Raw genomic sequence first — 17408 nt, 5'->3', positions numbered from 1 at the left:
ATAGGGGTTTATTGGTATTTGGCTGCAGTGATTTTTCATAAGAGCAAAGATGCAATAACAGTGCCAAAGGGGTGTCATCTAAGACAAATACATTTGCTTTTCAGTGTATTCACATTCAGTATATTGCATCATATGCATTGCCTATGCCTATTTTAAACACAATATTATATTTCCTAATGCAGAAAGGCCAACACATTATACCAGCTATACCTTAGCTGACATTCAGAGACTATTCATTTATTTATTTATTTATTTTTTTGCACACATATACTATGCTAAAGCATTCTGAAATGAATCTCAACCTAATCACATTGAAAATTGAAATGAATCTCAATTATGGTGTTTTTTAAGTGCATCTTTGAGCATGACCATGTACTTCAATTTTCTATATATCAAGTTCTGGTGAACTATAAAACCTTTTTGTCTTGAACTATTATCCATATCTGCCTATTTTTATAATTGCATAAAACATACACATTTTATCATGAAATATATTGAGCTGCTCAATCTCAGTGTTTCACATGTGCCTTTAGCCGGCTCAAATGGAAAACTTGCATGTCAAAGACAATCTCTCATGCAAACCCACTCACACAGGCATGATGCAACAACTACTCATGCATCTGAAGAGTAGGCAAATGTTGCTGACATTAATCTTAAATCTGATTTTTTTTTTTATCTTGTTTCAGAGATTAATGTCTGATGAACCTCAAATCATTCGTCTCCTAGATTTGACAAGCCTGAAAGGTCCAGTTTTGAACCCAAGGACTGTCCAATTCCCATAAGACCTCAAGAGGAGGGCAGATGGCCTGGCTTTAGCATTTTTTATTTATTTTTTATTTTTATTTTTTCATTATGCCATTTTTGAGGAGCAATAGCAAGATTGTTATTCATCACAACAAAATATGGCAGCTGCCTTACCCTTAGGGCCTCTGGTAAACAGTATGTTTCTTTATTTAATTTTTTCAATACACATGTTGTAATGGAGGGAACCCTCTGGACAGCATGCCATTCACGTGTCCGTGCAGGAGGCCAGTACATATGGGTTTGTGTTCACCTCTCACTTTATGGTCAAAGAATAGCTCAAATACCCTTGCGTGGATGTTTTTGGCTGGCTAGAACAGGATTATTAGGTCTGTTTCTGTGATATGCTAAAAATTTCCCTATTTTTGATTGTATAAACAAAATACAAAGCCCTTAAATCGGAATTTGTAGCACTCTAGTTCATCTTATTTTATTCCTTATTTTACCCCAGTGAAGATCATATAAAACAGTACATTTTTAAAAGCATCTGGGCAAGGAAGAAAATGACTGCCTGAAGTGGTTCTTATTAATCCTAAATTCTTGGTTGTCCATTTACACCCTTCAAAACAACTCTGTCTAGACTAATGCTTATGAGGTCATAATGAAGGATGCATGTCTGACATCTATAAAAATATGTCCCAGAATTGCCTCTGTAACACTGGCACATTATACTAGGAGGAAGGTCGCATTACGCTAATTTCTCTTTGCTGTTGGCTTTATGGTGCCATGGAACATGTGAAAGTCACATACATGCATGACGTATTGGTTTATTCTGTGACAGTTTTGTTTGTGATCATACAAACATGAAAAATCTTTATTTTGGTAAACATTTATTTAAAAGGTGTTATTTAAAATGTGTTTGGTAAACAAACAAATCAAATAACCATAACCAAAAACAAAAAATTATACATAGCTACACAAAAGTGGTGCAATGACTAAATCCAGTGCAATAAGTCAATTTTTATTCATTCTTTTTTTTTTTTTTTTAGATTTCATAATTGCTCTATTTGTGCAATCAGTGCCCTTTTTTACAGGTTTGTCCCTGCTTGAAGAAAATTACCCTACATACGTAACTGCGACGGAATCCATGCGAAAATGAGTAATGACAGCAAATGTCAGAACAGTAGATCAGTGACACAATACCCCTCATTATATGGCAGAAATACTAGGGATGAAATGCATTCAATGGCTTCATATGACAGTAATCTAATAGCATAAAAGTACCTGAAAGAACAAAAAGCCTGAAGTGGTGGATATTCAGCATAGGGTTTGTAAAAATGCAGATGGGCTCAGAAGTAGTGCCAAAGTAATTTAATGTAAATGAGCTTTTGTTGGTCACAGAATGAGCAGAAGAACAGAACTAAGGGCATTATATGAGTATGAAGAGTTGGTAGCAGTAAGTAGATTGTGTACCTCAACTGGTGGTGCATGACATTAGCATTGCCAAAGTCATGAGTCTGATGCCTTTGGAAACATGCATGCTAAAAATATATATATATATTTAGAAACTCTAAGTTGTAACCCATGCAATTCCCCTTAAGCAAATACACATTTAAAGCTAAATCCCTAAGCTTTTAACAGCCAAAACAAAACAGCACTCCCATCTTTAACATATTTATACAAGGCTTAAAGGGATAGTTCACCCAAAAATGAAAATTCTGTTGTCATCTTTTCACCATCAGGTTGTTCAAAACCTGTATGACTTTCTTTGTTCCGTGGATCACAAAATGAGATATTAGGCAAAATGTTAGGGACTGTGTTCCATGGAAAAAAGAAAATCACGCAGGTTTGGAACAACATGAGGGTGAGTAAACAATGACAGCTTTCATTTTTGTGTGATCTGTCATTGGAGTACATACTGATAAGTCAGTGCTGTTCTTTGGTCACAGTTGCAAACACTCTAGGCTTCTAAGATAACTCTCATTCTCTGTTCTGAGATGATATAGCTTGTGAAGAAGCTTTTAGATACATTCTTTGCAGAACAAGATGAGTAGCCTACTGCTGAAAGCGAGAACTCAGTGGATTCATTTAGCAGCTGTAGAGGTGGCGCCATTGGTCCCAGATCCTTTGTTTATTGTGATTCTGTAGTATACAAATTGCCAATGATATTCCTAACATCTCACACACTAATTATAATTTGTTTCCTTTTCATACTTTGCCTTTTTTTAAGTGCAGGCAGATTCAGAAAAAAAGGGATGTTCAGTGTCAATGAAACACTTAATTAGAACAGAGATATTAGCAAACACAAGCACACAAGGTGTGGATGGGCTTTTGATCATTTTTGACATGTTTTTGATATCAACTTGTTTACCTGAAGCCAATTATTTCTTTAGTTGATGAAAAGTTTTTGCCACTTTATAAATAATGTGCACATTATTCGTCTCTACTCCTAAACTTTTTTATTTACCCTGGCAACCAAGGCATTTGAGCTTTATTTGAATGCGAATAAGAGCACTGTGTTTAGCTTTGAATACAGAAGTTGTCAGATCCATTTTAGAGGTGCAGTGCATCAATTAGAAACTGTTTTCAAAATGCATCACATCTCCACTGGCCAGAAAAAGCTAAACAATTGAACAGTATCCTAACTTCCTGGGAAGAACTTCTCCATTCTCTAATGCGGTGGTCCTCAACTGGTGGGTAGTGACCCAAAAATGGGTCGCAGGTCTGTTCTGATAGGGTTGCAGACAGCAACCAATGCTAAATGGAAATAATAAAAATGCAACTAACCATAAAATTGTGCATATTTAAGAAAAATATAGTTATAGATAATTCATTATAGATCAACTTTTAAAAGGGAAGGAAAACATTTTACATATATTTTGTTGTTGATGTCAAACGTTGTGCATCCATGCATACAACCAAACACTATGCTCTTTATTTAGCAAAACTTCATCTGTCACTTAGTAGAAGCTAGCCAAATTAGGCAGATGCCAACATAGAGCAGTTAATTAACATGCCCTCATCATACATGAGGTAAAAGAAAATGCAAAAATTCACAAAATTCAGGAACCTTGAAGAAGGCATTAGTGCCAATACACGATAGCTTATTGCTGACAGTTTTTAAATTGCTTCTACTCTGAAATAGCCAATCCAATAAAGGCAGTTTTATCTTACAACTGAAGTGGGCCTTGGAACCTATTTTTCGATGATAAAAGAAAATACACTCAGTGACCACTTTATTAGGTACACCTGTACACCAGCGGTAATATCTTAAGAGTAGGCAAGGGAGGCAATGTCTCCTCAAAAATTCAGGTGAGCAAAATAAATGACTGTACATAAATAAAACATAAAATATTACAAAATGTAATCAAACAATGTGTTGAATTTTCTAAGTTCTCGGGGTACAGAGTTAATTGGTCTAAATCCGAAGCTTTGGCTCTGACAGTGTAATGCCCGGTAACGGCTTTTCAGCCGGACACCTTTCAGTGGCCCAAACAGGGCATTAAATATTTGGGTATTTTATTCCCAGCAAATTTATGTGATTTAGTCGAGTTAATTTTGACCTGTTAATAAAAAGGTTTTCAAGTGGTCTGGGCAGGTGGGCTTCATTACATTTATCTATGATTGGGAAGGTTAATGTTATAAAAATTTATTGTATTCCAAAATTCAACTACCTACTACAGTCTCTCCCCATTTAAGTTTCCCTCTTTTATTTTAAACTATTTGATAGTATATCTAAATAGGTAGTATAGCTAAATCTTTATCTGGAATGGTAAACATCCTTGGATGCATTTTAACAAGTTACACAGGCCAATTGACAAAGGTGGATTAGGTCTCCCCAAGATTTTGTTTTACTATTATGCTTTTGGTCTCAGACATTTGGCGCATTGGTTGCTTCCGCCTCAGAGAGCCCCTCCCTGGCTCTTTATTGAACAGGAGGTCCTTGCTCCTATCTTGCCATTGCAAAGTCTTTCTACCAAGCTGCCCGGAGAAGTAAAGACACACCCCGTTATCTCGCACATGCATTTAGTGTGGACAAAAGTTTCCCCCGTGTTCAATTCAGACATTTACCTGAACGTTGCCGCAAGTATTTGGTTAAAACCTAAATTGTGCATTAACAAGTCCCTTTCTAGTGGACAGAATGGGTTGAGAAGGGTGTTGCTACGCTGGGTGACCTGTTTGAAAATGGAGCATTGAGATCTTTTGAAAATATTATACAGTGGTTTGGGATTCCCAGATCTCAATTCTTCAGGTACTTCCAGCTGCGCCATCTACTTTGCACCATCTTTGGGTGTAGTACGCAGCCCCCTAAAGCGGCAGACACTCTTGAGATGGTGCTTGCTGCTTTTGGAAAGGGTCACGAGGCTTCAGTGTACTATTCCTAGCTAATTCAGAGTTTAGGGGACGGGGTTTTAACATCTCTTAAGAAGTTATGGGAGAGAGACTTGAATTTAGGACTGGAAGATGGAGAATGGGGTAAGTTTTTAAAAAACGTCAAGTCTGCATCTAGAGATGCAAGGGTGTGCCTCATTCAATTTAAGATTCTGCATCGTTTTTATTGGACTCCCTCCATATTGTATAGGCTTGGCCTTAAAGACACACCTACTTGCTGGCGATGCCAGTTGGAGGATGGGGACATAGCCCATGTTTTTTGGTTCTGTATTAAGAAACAAGAGTTTTGGTCAAAGTTTCAGAATTTTATTCTGAAGGTCTTGAGCACTCAGATTTTATTTTGCCCCAGATTTTGTATTTTGGGTGATGGGGGAGATATTAATATAATGAATTAACATATAAAAAACTGGGTCTTTACTAGTTTGAGGATCGGCAGGCAGGTAATGCTAAGGGAATGGAAGTTGTCTGATGCGCCCTCATTTCATGAGTGGTGCACCGAGCTGGGCATAGTGGCGGCGTTTGAAGAGATGTCACATAGACGGCTGGGCAGTTTGGATGCATCTGGGAAGAAGTGGGGCACTTACTTGGCATTCTTAGAAGGTTGCCAGGGAGGAGCAGTGGAGAGGGACGAGGTTGATTAAAATTATATGTGGAACCCTTTTTTTTTTATGTTGGTTAATTGTATGTTTTTGTTATGTCATAAATTTTCTTTGGACTGTTTGTTTATATGTGTCTGTTGTTATTTAATGTTTGACCACTGGGATGTATGTAGGGTGGGGGGTGGGGAACATAATGGTTAAAAGTCGATTCCGTGTATTCTTGTGTTGTTTAAATTTGTCATCAACAAGGCGTTTTTGTCCGCAGAACTGCTGCTCACTGGATGTTTTTTGTTTTTGGCACCATTCTGTACACAACAGTAAACTCTAGAGTCTGTTGTGCGTGAAAATCCCACGAGATCAGCAGTTAAACTCAAACCAGCCCAACTGGCACAAAAATCATGCCATGGTCAAAATCAATATCACATTTTTCCCCATTTTGATCGCTGATGTGAACATTAACTGAAGCACCTGATCTGTATGATACAATTGGCTGATTAGATAATGATGAATATGAATAAGTAGGTGTAAAGGTGTACCTAAAAAAAGTGGTCACTGAGTGTACAATTTTGGTAATTGGGCCTTTTGAAAAAAGAAAGTATTACTGCACAACTCAAAATAAAGGCTCTTTTATTTTTCTTACCAACATTTTGGAAATCAGCCTTTTTCAAGGTTTGGGCCACCACTTGATGTCCAATGTAAAATCTGGGTCCTGAAGCATTTTTATTTTTATTTTTTACAATTAACACTCTCTTTTAGGTGAAAAACTTTGGAACATAACTATAAACCATTGGATAAGCTTCCAAAATTAGTAATCAGGCAAAGAAGAATCTTGGCCCTTAAAAGCACAGGTCTGGATCAGGTCACTATGTTTGTTCTTGGTTTGAAGAATGGTTTTATAAATTAAAAAAATTATTCAGGATGATTCTGACATTTCTGTGTGAAGGCAGGCAATTATTTGCAAAAGGTTTTTCCAGATGATAATTACTTGTAATGTGTCTCCATTCATTATAACACCTCTATTCAGTGGGGCAGAACTTATTCAGTGACCCCCAGCCAACTAGATAAGATTTTGAGAACAAACTGAGCTTTAAATGCACTTACTTGAATTTGAGTATTAAATGTGTTTATTTGAATAGCATTATTGGACTGTTCACATCTCTATATGTAATCACACAGCTTTTCTAGTTTCCTTTCTACTTACGGTTACTAAATAAGATCATTTTAATAGTTGTATAATGCAATAAAAGTATCAAACTTGAACTAAACCCATCCTGAAACACTATTTAGTTAATAAGGACTTTAATTAGGCTGAGCAGCAGTCAAATATGCATTGTCAAATAAGAGGGTTTCAAACCCCTGCTTGAAGAAGCATTTTAACGGTTCCAGGAGCTTCAGACATAAGATAATTATGAGTGGACTGACAGTCTAAAATCGAAATATTTTTTAATGAGGAATTACAAATCAATAAAATGAGTGATATAAAACTCATTAGAGCACTAATGAAGGTGAACTCATATTCCAGTTCTTTTGTCACAACTATGAGGTGGTGACTGGGTGATAGGTGATTTGTGTTATTCTACACAAATAAGGTTGAGTCTTTTAATCAGTCAAACGTGTACCTCAAAAGGTAAACAAAGAAAGGGAAATTTATCAGCAGCTACTCACATTTTATGTACACGTTTGCAGAGTTATTACAGGGTTAAATTCCATATATGCTGCTCATCTGATGAATAAAAAAAACAAAAAAAAAACAAATTATCTACAAAAGGTCAGTGTCCAGTTTCCTTGTATCACAGCTGTGGTAAGGTGACTGAACAAGGTATATCACAATTTAGTTGTGTTGCACTACCTGTGTGAATTAGAGTGCCACCCTTGGTGCTTGTTTGTAGTCTTTATGGTCTAACAGAAGTTTATTTCCAAAATGCTTTAAATCCCTTTCAAAAATATGAACAAATGAAGACATATTCATCAGAAACATCTGATACTTTAGTGAACAGAACATTCGTTAAATTCATCATACAACATTTTACGATGAACTTAAAAACAGTATATAAGATTGTAGAGTTTGGACTAGCATTGTAGACAGGATTATTCATACAGTAGGATGATCATAAGATACGTTTAGAAACAATAGCAATAAAACCAACAAAAACTCACTGAAGCTGAGCTCAGCAGTTTTGGGAAAGCTGAAACTGTAGCTTCCTAAGATACAAGCTGCCAATAACTTAAAGCTACTCTGTTTTAACCTTTTTACTACATTGAAGCTATTTAAAGATGAAAATACTTTTAAATGCAAAAGACTCAATGTAGTTCAAAAGCTGTTTCTAACTCCCAGAACTTCTTTTTTTAATGAATAAAAATTCAACAACCCGTAAATGCTTCCCCTAAAATTGTCACCTTGCCTCTGAAACTGAATTAGTTGACCTTCCTCATCAGGAGGGGCACATTCCTCGACAATAAATATGTAAAAATGTTGTGCTCTTGTTGCACCCAGTTTATTGGCAAATGCTTTAAATAATTTAACAATTCATCCAGGCCTTGTGAAAATATTTCCTTCAATTCATTCCACCAAAACTATGGTATTTCTAATGAATCAAGAACAGTTTCACATAGAATAGAGAATACAAAAGTGCATTTATTAGCTGTTGAGTTTAAAAGGTTCAGACACATTTTCATTTTTATGTAACTGAATGTTTTGGTAGTGGCGCTTTTCATTTCAAGCTGTTTATCCTTTGTACTGAGTCTCTGTTAAGTAATCAAATATTTTCCTTTTGTTTCATCTAGTGTACTGCCATGAAAAATTAAAGGAAAAATAAAAACAGTCCACACAGCTAGACAATTTATTTGAGTGAATTGCTCTTGTCTTGGGGTTTGACAGGGAAACAATTAAATGGTGTTTATATTAGACATCATCAGTAGGTCTTCTTCCATGATCGTAAATAAAGCTGAACAGGCAGCATTGGATTCCTCTTCTGTAGGCTGGGATGGAACACATCGAAATCTACTTTCCTCACTCTGTGCAAGTAATCATCCAGAACAACCTGATGCAAAGGACACAAACACTTAGAACAGGCTCATTTTAATTAGTGGTCACTACTTCTTATACTTAGGGTTAGGGATATGAACAAACACCTTACCCTAAGCTTATCTTGTAACTTATCCTTCACCGTTTGCGTTTCAGATAGGAATGATACCTCAATATGAACGGCATTTTGAAGAGATGTGTGCTGTAATGTTTTCAGTGATCTGACTTGCAATTTTTGACTAGAAGTCAATAAAAACAAGCAAAATAACCTCATAGACTAAAACATGGTTTTTACTCACCTAGCCTTGGTGAAGCGCTGTTTTGCGCGGTCGTGCACATGCCAATTTTTGTAACTTTTTGCGCAATGCGTGTGCACAGTGCTGTAATCCCACTGGACGAATGTGAGGAAAGGGGAAGGGTATGTGTCAGTGCTTTAGCTTAGAGTAAAACTACTGCAAATAATGTAGCAAGCAAACTTATTTATCCACTATTTATACATTTTGTACACTGATTAAAAATGTCCAAACAATAAACTAGTTTTGTTTCACTAATATGCTGCATAATTGAATGGCTCTTGTTATTTTATACTGTTCAAAATAAAAGCATTTTTATTAACATTTCTAAATGTAATTGGAGTTCAACCAATTATTTTACATTTAGAACTTATCTTGACTAGGCTTTAAAATATAAAACACTAGTGAAAAAAGTGCTCGAGTTTGGCCACAGGCAGACAGTGTAAAAAGCCTACTTGTGGTTATTCGGTGTTTTTGTTTTGTTCTTGCTCTTGCATATGACCAGCGAACATTGCTAGGTAAATGTAAAGCTCAGCAAAGCACTTCTTCGCTACTGTTTCTTGCTAGAGTAGCTGATATTTTCTCTGCACTGCAGTCTGTCATTTGGAGAAGAGTGCAACAACGGTGCACATCAAGTATAAATGCCTCGGGCCGCCGAGAGCTGTGCACACAGGCGAAAGTATAAACAAGGCTTAAGACTGAAGGAGGGACCTGAGCCATATCTAGGGACCGGATCAGAAAGACCGTTGCGACTGCATAGCAATGAGCTAAAAACCACATTGTAACCGAATAGCAATGCACTGGCAACTATCCACAACAACTTGGCATTGTGATGGCAACTTTTGCATGGGCAATCACCACTCATATTTTCTTCTAAAAATGTGAAAATCTTGATAGTTTTGGACTCTTTTGTCTATTTCAGTCTGCTGGTGGATGATACATTATTAAAATAACAGGAAAAATTATGTAAATTATAAATATACAGGTGCATCTCAATAAATTAGAATGTCGTGGAAAAGTTCATTTATTTCAGTAATTCAACTCAAATTGTGAAACTCGTGTATTAAATAAATTCAGTGCACACAGACTGAAGTAGTTTAAGTCTTTGGTTCTTTTAATTGTGATGATTTTGGCTCACATTTAACAAAAACCCACCAATTCACTATCTCAAAAAATTAGAATATGGTGACATGCCAATCAGCTAATCAACTCAAAACACCTGCAAAGGTTTCCTGAGCCTTCAAAATGGTCTCTCAGTTTGGTTCACTAGGCTACACAATCATGGGGAAGACTGCTGATCTTACAGTTGTCCAGAAGACAATCATTGACACCCTTCACAAGGAGGGTAAGCCACAAACATTCATTGCCAAAGAAGCTGGCTGTTCACAGAGTGCTGTATCCAAGCTTGTTAACAGAAAGTTGAGTGGAAGGAAAAAGTGTGGAAGAAAAAGATGCACAACCAACCAAGAGAACTGCAGCCTTATGATTGTCAAGCAAAATCGATTCAAGAATTTGGGTGAACTTCACAAGGAATGGACTGAGGCTGGGGTCAAGGCATCAAGAGCCACCACACACAGATATGTCAAGGAATTTGGCTACAGTTGTCGTATTCCTCTTGTTAAGCCACTCCTGAACCACAGACAATGTCAGACGCGTCTTAACTGGGCTAAGGAGAAGAAGAACTGGACTGTTGCCCAGTGTTCCAAAGTCCTCTTTTCAGATGAGAGCAAGTTTTGTATTTCATTTGGAGACCAAGGTCCTAGAGTCTAGAGGAAGGGTGCAGAAGCTCATAGCACAAGTTGCTTGAAGTCCAGTGTTAAGTTTCCACAGTCTGTGATGATTTGGGGTGCAATGTCATCTGCTGGTGTTGGGTCATTGTGTTTTTTGAAAACCAAAGTCACTGCACCCGTTTACCAAGAAATTTTGGAGCACTTCATGCTTCCTTCTGCTGACCAGCTTTTTAAAGAGGCTGATTTCATTTTCCAGCAGGATTTGGCACCTGCCCACACTGCCAAAAGCACCAAAAGCTGGTTAAATGACCATGGTGTTGGTGTGCTTGACTGGCCAGCAAACTCACCAGACCTGAACCCCATAGAGAATCTATGGGGTATTGTCAAGAGGAAAATGAGAAACAAGAGACCAAAAAATGCAGATGAGCTGAAGGCCACTGTCAAAGAAACCTGGACTTCCATACCACCTCAGCAGTGCCACAAACTGATCACTTCCATGCCACACCGAATTGAGGCAGTAATTAAAGCAAAAGGAGCCCCTACCAAGTATTGAGTACATATACAGTAAATGAACATACTTTCCAGAAGGCCAACAATTCACTAAAAATGTTTTTTTTATTGGTCTTATGATGTATTCCAATTTTTTCAGATAGTGAATTGGTGGGTTTTTGTTAAATGTGAGCCAAAATCATCACAATTAAAAGAACCAAAGACTTAAACTACTTCAGTCTGTGTGCACTGAATTTATTTAATACACGAGTTTCACAATTTGAGTTGAATTACTGAAATAAATGAACTTTTCCACGACATTCTAATTTATTGAGATGCACCTGTAGGCATAAAGGAAGAAAAGCAAGGTATAATTAATTAATTTTATAATAAAGTTGACAAGATGACCGGTCATCACCGTTCCTTTTCAACAAATGCATCTCCTTACATATATTCAAATGTTGAGGCATTGTAATAAATTATGCTATCAAACCGTCCTCAGATGTGCTAAAACAAAATCAGGACACAAACACAGCTCTGGATTAGCATTTCTTGAATGTCAAACATAACATTAAAATCCTTTCTAAGCACACAGTAAAGATTAACACAAGCCACAGAAAGTGGAGCACAATGTGTCTCCAAACAGCCTCTGGGGAAAGAATGGCTTTTAAAGGCCTTGATATACTTCCGGAGAAGTTCTTTTTCCTCCTTTGTTCAGAGGTACAAAGAAATTCTAAATAGCCAAGCAGTGTTATACTGTTTCCAAACATTCAGACACCGGTCACACCACTGTGGGAGGCATTTAGAAGTACATTTACATATGAGGACGCTACATGTAAAACCTTAACTAAAATGAGTTATCAATGACTTTATGCCTCATTCTATGAGTAGACTTCACATGAGGTCAGTAAAAGAAGCTGTTTTGTTCACTCGATGATGATTTAAAGTAATATAAATGCAGTAGAAAATGTTTAATTTGTCTTGTTTATATTCTGAATTCATGACACTAATGCGATAACACGCTATACGTGGCCATAATATGCTCCGGTTACACTCTGGTTATTGTGATTTATAAAGATACTGACACTATTGCAAAGATAAGTGTATAAAAGTGATAATGTTCAGAATAAAGACAAAAGAATAACACTATGTAACACAATTTTTGTTCCTGGGTAGTAAGTGTTATTTCCTAATTGCTTATGCCTCAAAAGTATAGAAAATGGCTATTATTCCCCACAAACTTTGCTTTTGTGACCAGGACAGTGATATTTTGAAATTTACCTTGGAGACTCATCAGGCATGCCACCATTTTGAAGTCTCCTATGACCTCCCAGCCGTACTCATCATACTTCAAGGTGTCCAGAAAGGTCCTGATGCTGTTGAAATCCTCTTTGAGGTGCACCGATTGAGCCAAGGGGGAAGAGACGGGTGCTTGTTACCATTATGGAGCAGCACGGCTTTGAATATTATTTAAGTATAAATACATGTTAATTTGGATTCATATGTTTTTTTTCTGACTTTATGTGAACAAAAAGACACAAATTTGCCCGTTTTCTCATTGGAAATTTCAAAATATCACTGTCCTGGTCACAAAAGCAATGTTTGTGGGGAATAATAGCCATTTTCTATACTTTTGAGGCATAAGCAATTAGGAAATAACACTTTACTACCCAGGAAAAAAATAATAAAAAAAAATATGTTACACAGTGTAATCATGGGCATATCTTCAGGCAGATGTGTGAATGGTTTTTGCTGCAGACTGCACATGAGTAAATGGGCACTTGAGAGTATTTGAGTAGTTTTGATTCCTTTAGTAGACTAATTAAACAAAAATAAATCACATGACATGGTCTTGGAAAATATCTCTAAGCAAACGATCGTACAGATGTAGGTAAGATGCACCAGGTTGCTAATAACTCTACATGCCGATGTGTTCCTGTTGACTGAATTTAACTCACTAAACAACATAAACAGAACTTGCTGTCGGCATCAAGGTAGGTGGAGTTCTAGGTAACACCGACCGATGACATGGACCAATAGAAGTAAGAAGGTGTTTTGCTGTTGAATAGAACTTTTCCTAAAAGTTCGCCCCAGTGAGCTTTTACAAACCACCGAAACAAATGCAAAAACACCTTTTGGCCAGATTTTATTATAAATGATGTCACACCCATTCATTCTTCAATTTCGTAGGAAGTATATCAGGCCTTAAAGGGGCATTCAGTAGTTCTCTAGCTAGCATTAGCATTGCTCTTCTTCTTGTACTTTAAGTACCGATGTGACAGTGGTGTTAGATGCTGTACTGCCATCTATCGATGTGGATCAGCATGATAGTCTCTGCTGCCCCCGCCAGCAATAGAATATCATTTGCATCTGGAAATTTGTCGGAGTTTGAGGTAATTTGTAAAGTTATTTATTACTACTATAATATAATTGCTTTGCCTAAAATCAAACATCAGAATTAAAGAGAATAGACTTCTACAGTTAAGGACAGATTATTATTGTCCCTCATATCAATAATCTTTGGAGACTGTCTACATTTCACATTATTTCTAAAGAGGTTGCTACCTTTATTAGAGAACTGCTTAGCATGAAATAAACCTCAATTATCTAGCGATACAGATACATGACAAATGTCATGGTAAAGGAAAGATTAGAATTGTTTTTGATAATCAAATTTAGCATGTCCATGAATACTGTATTTGAAGAACACGTTTTGCTTCCAAGCAAACCACTGTCATGGTTTACTCAAAATCCACAACAATCGCAGTGACAAGCTACTAAACGAATGAAGACGTATGCCATTTCATTGAGATGGAGGTAGATGGGCCCCCCTTACTATAGCTGTGATAAAGAAAAGAAAATTACACGTTGCTTTCCGGTTGCGTTTGTAAACACTGCTGAAAACTGTCCATTACTAGCATACATTGACTACACATGTAATTTTAAAAAGTTTGAGGGAAACTTGTATGAGTTTTCTGTAAATTTCACTGATACTATTTGAGAGAGTGGTCTAAACAACTAATAATTTCTTACCTGTCCAACAAAAAAGAAGCAACATCGGCATCACTACTTTTTCTCCGTCATCAAATCTTTCCACCTTGTGTATGCTGTACCAATGTTTACTCAAGTTTTTTGTCTTTGCCGGTCTTTCTGTCTTCTTGCGTCAGACCTTTTTCGCTTCTTCGGCAGTACAGCTAATGAATCTCCTGTTGTCTCCGATTCTAAAGTACGATAATAAATATGCTCAATGGGGAGGCGGTCCAAGATGGTGCCCTGAGCACATGTGTGTTTGTGAGCTCGGCAATCCCAACCTTGTTTTATAGTAGTTGTAATGAAACTTGAGAGGATCTATTGAGAAATTACCCTTCTGGATGTCCTGAACTTTGTTAACAACAACAATGGGAGGATCTGAAAAGAGAAAAGGCGCAAAGAAGTCGGGGAAAACAGTGTTGGATGCTCTGGCTAACTCTGATAACAAAATTAACGGTAACTTACAAGCAGCGGAATGTCGTGATAATACTTCTGCAGCCGGGGTGTTGAAGGATAATCTGCATGATTATCACAAACAAAATGATGACTCTGAGATTATGCTGGTGGAGGAGGTAATTCTGCAGCTTCCTGATACTCCATGCAATTCTCTGGCCTTTAAATTTCGGAGAACAGATCAAGTAGATACAGCAATTATCTCCACACAACTCTACGAGCTCTCACAGTTGGTGAAAAACAGACCAGATGGGTTGGAAAAGTTGATTGGCGAAAATTTGCAGGTGATTTAAGATATGAAAGAAGAGATTGGCAGGAATACGGAACGAATCTCTGGAATGATGGAAACCATTGAGTTTGTCTGCAGCGAGGTCAAAAGTTTGAAAGAAAGAGTTGATTGTATTGACTCACGCACATAGAAGGAAGAGGTTACTTCCGATGAGCGAGAAAAACGTCTGGCTCATTTGGAAGCCTACACTCGTAGATGGAACCTGAGAATCCACAAAATTCCACAGAAAGAAAGAGAGAATGTCTGCCAGGAGGTTATCAACGTATGCCAATGCCTTCTACCACAATTTAAGGATAAATTCCCCGATGTAGTTGATGTGGCACATTGACTTGGCCATGTTAATCCAAATAATAAAGGCAGAGGAATTATCTTCCAATTCACCTCACGTTTTTATCGAGATGCTGTCTGGCGTGCCGCCAAGGATGCTGATTTTCTGACCGAGAACTGCCTGAAAATCACGGAAGACCCGTCACCGGCTGATAGAGCGAGGAGGATTAAGCTATGGCCCACAGTTGAAAAAGCCCGAAAAGAGAACAAAGGGGCTTTTTTCGTCGGTGGACGTGCGTTTGTAGATGGTACTGAAATATTTCCATCTGTCTAAATTTTAGTGGAACTTATTTCCACTTTGACTGCTGATTTGATCTTGGGATTGATATGCGCGACATTTCTAGGACTTCTATCGTCCTGATCAAAAAATCCTTTTCCCCTCCTTTTGACGGTACGAAAGTTTTATTTATTAATGTATTTTTTTTTTTTTTTGAGCGCTTATCCTATACGACCATTTTAAAAAGGAAATAAAACTCTTTATTTAAGCCTCTTGATGATCTATGTAAGCAATGTGAATAAGGAAGTTAATAGTTTTTGTACTACATTGGTACATTTTGATCCTGTAGCTATATGAAGGGATTGTTGTCCTCATCCCTTACTATAAGTTTGTTCTGACCGGTTGGGTTTTCTGTTATCTTCATTCTAGTTCTTAGGTCTAGTTCTTTCTTCAATTATTGTTCTATTTGTTCCATTTTTCTTTCTTTTTTATGTCCTTGTCTATTATTTCTTTCAATTGTAGAGGGCTATGTAACATTCTTATGCGTAAAGCAGTTTTTTTGTATCTTAAGCGTTTCAACACGGACCTTTGCTTTCTGCAAGAATCACTTTCAACTATACAAGATGTCAAATTATGGAGATCACAATGGGGGTTAGAAATGTGGATGTCTCATGGGAATGAACATTCTGCCGGAGTTTGTATCATAAAAAATTGTTTTAGTGGAAAGACTGTGATATTTATGTTCATTACATCATATTAGCTTTTCAGTTTGCAAATTTGACATGTATTATTGCCAATGTTTATGGGTATAATTCACCAAAAGATAAGAATTTTTTTTTGTTGATAAATTAGAAACTCGTATACTTTATATGTTATCTAAATTTCCAAATTCTTGCTTAATATTTGGTGGTGATTTTAATGTAGTTTTGAATAGTACTTTAGATAGATGTGTTAAAATGCTTTATTGTAATGGGAATAGCTCTATCCAACTCAGTAATGGCACTTCTCCTAGATTTTCTTTAAAGTGTCGTGTAAGACAAGGATGCCCCATCTCCCCATACCTTTTTCTAATAGCTATACAATTTTTAAATCTACATATTAAAGAGAGTCCTGTGAGGAGAATTTCCATAGATGGTACAGAATTCATTATTAGCCAACTGGCAGATGGTACAGCGTTGTTTCTAAGAGATGCCTCTCAGATCCCAATTGCTTTAACCTCCCTTCTATCGTTTTCAAATGCTTCTGGCCTTGTGCTTAATATTAATAAATGTGAGTTACTCCCGATTAAAAAATGTGCTACATCCTCTATCTGTAATATTCCTGTTAAAGAGAGCATCACGTATTTAGGAATCCAAATAACAAAAGATACTAAATTAAGATGTCAGGTGAATTGTAACCCAACTGTCGAGAAAACACAGAATTTTTTTTATCTTTGGTTAAGAGATTTATCCCTGAAAGGCAGAACTCTGCTTACTAAAGCAGAAAGTATTTCCAGGTTGTCCTATGCTGCTCAGTCCTTATTGGTGGCTAAGTCTACTTGCAAGTTGATTTATGTAAAGTTGTTTAAATTGTTATGGAAAAATAAAACTCACTATATTAGAAAATCAGTTATATTAAATTCCTATAATAAGGGCATCTTACATTTTATTGATTTTGACTCCCTTAATAATACCCTAAAAACCAATTGGCGTAAACGCTTCCTCCACAATCAATCTTCTATTTGGAGTGTAATACCACGATATGTCTTCTCTCAATTAGGAGGTATATATTTTCTTTTAATGTGCAATTATTCTATTAGTAAACTTCCTATTAAACTCTCCAGT

The 17408-nt window shown here is 36.8% G+C and overlaps 1 protein-coding gene across 10 annotated transcripts in view; it reads right to left on the bottom strand.

Annotated features, from left to right (window-relative positions):
* Positions 1-8347: 8347 nt before the first annotated feature.
* LOC127453485 (NADH dehydrogenase (ubiquinone) complex I, assembly factor 6-like) overlaps positions 8348-17408 on the bottom strand; it is a 28436-nt gene continuing 19375 nt past the window's right edge. For 2 of the 10 annotated variants that reach the window (XM_051719886.1, XM_051719888.1), the window contains exon 9: positions 8348-8773. In XM_051719886.1, the coding sequence (XP_051575846.1) occupies positions 8645-8773 (129 nt within the window). In that variant the 3' untranslated portion in view covers positions 8348-8644. Of the gene's footprint in view, positions 9149-14302; positions 14913-17408 lie in introns of all 10 variants that reach the window. The other 8 variants (XR_007899417.1, XR_007899416.1, XR_007899414.1 and 5 more) reach the window with 8 other exon arrangements.

This window comes from Myxocyprinus asiaticus, chromosome 15 (genome assembly GCF_019703515.2).
Source record: "Myxocyprinus asiaticus isolate MX2 ecotype Aquarium Trade chromosome 15, UBuf_Myxa_2, whole genome shotgun sequence".
In the NCBI taxonomy this organism is placed as follows: domain Eukaryota; kingdom Metazoa; phylum Chordata; class Actinopteri; order Cypriniformes; family Catostomidae; genus Myxocyprinus; species Myxocyprinus asiaticus.
This window is presented reverse-complemented; position numbering and strand designations above follow the sequence as displayed.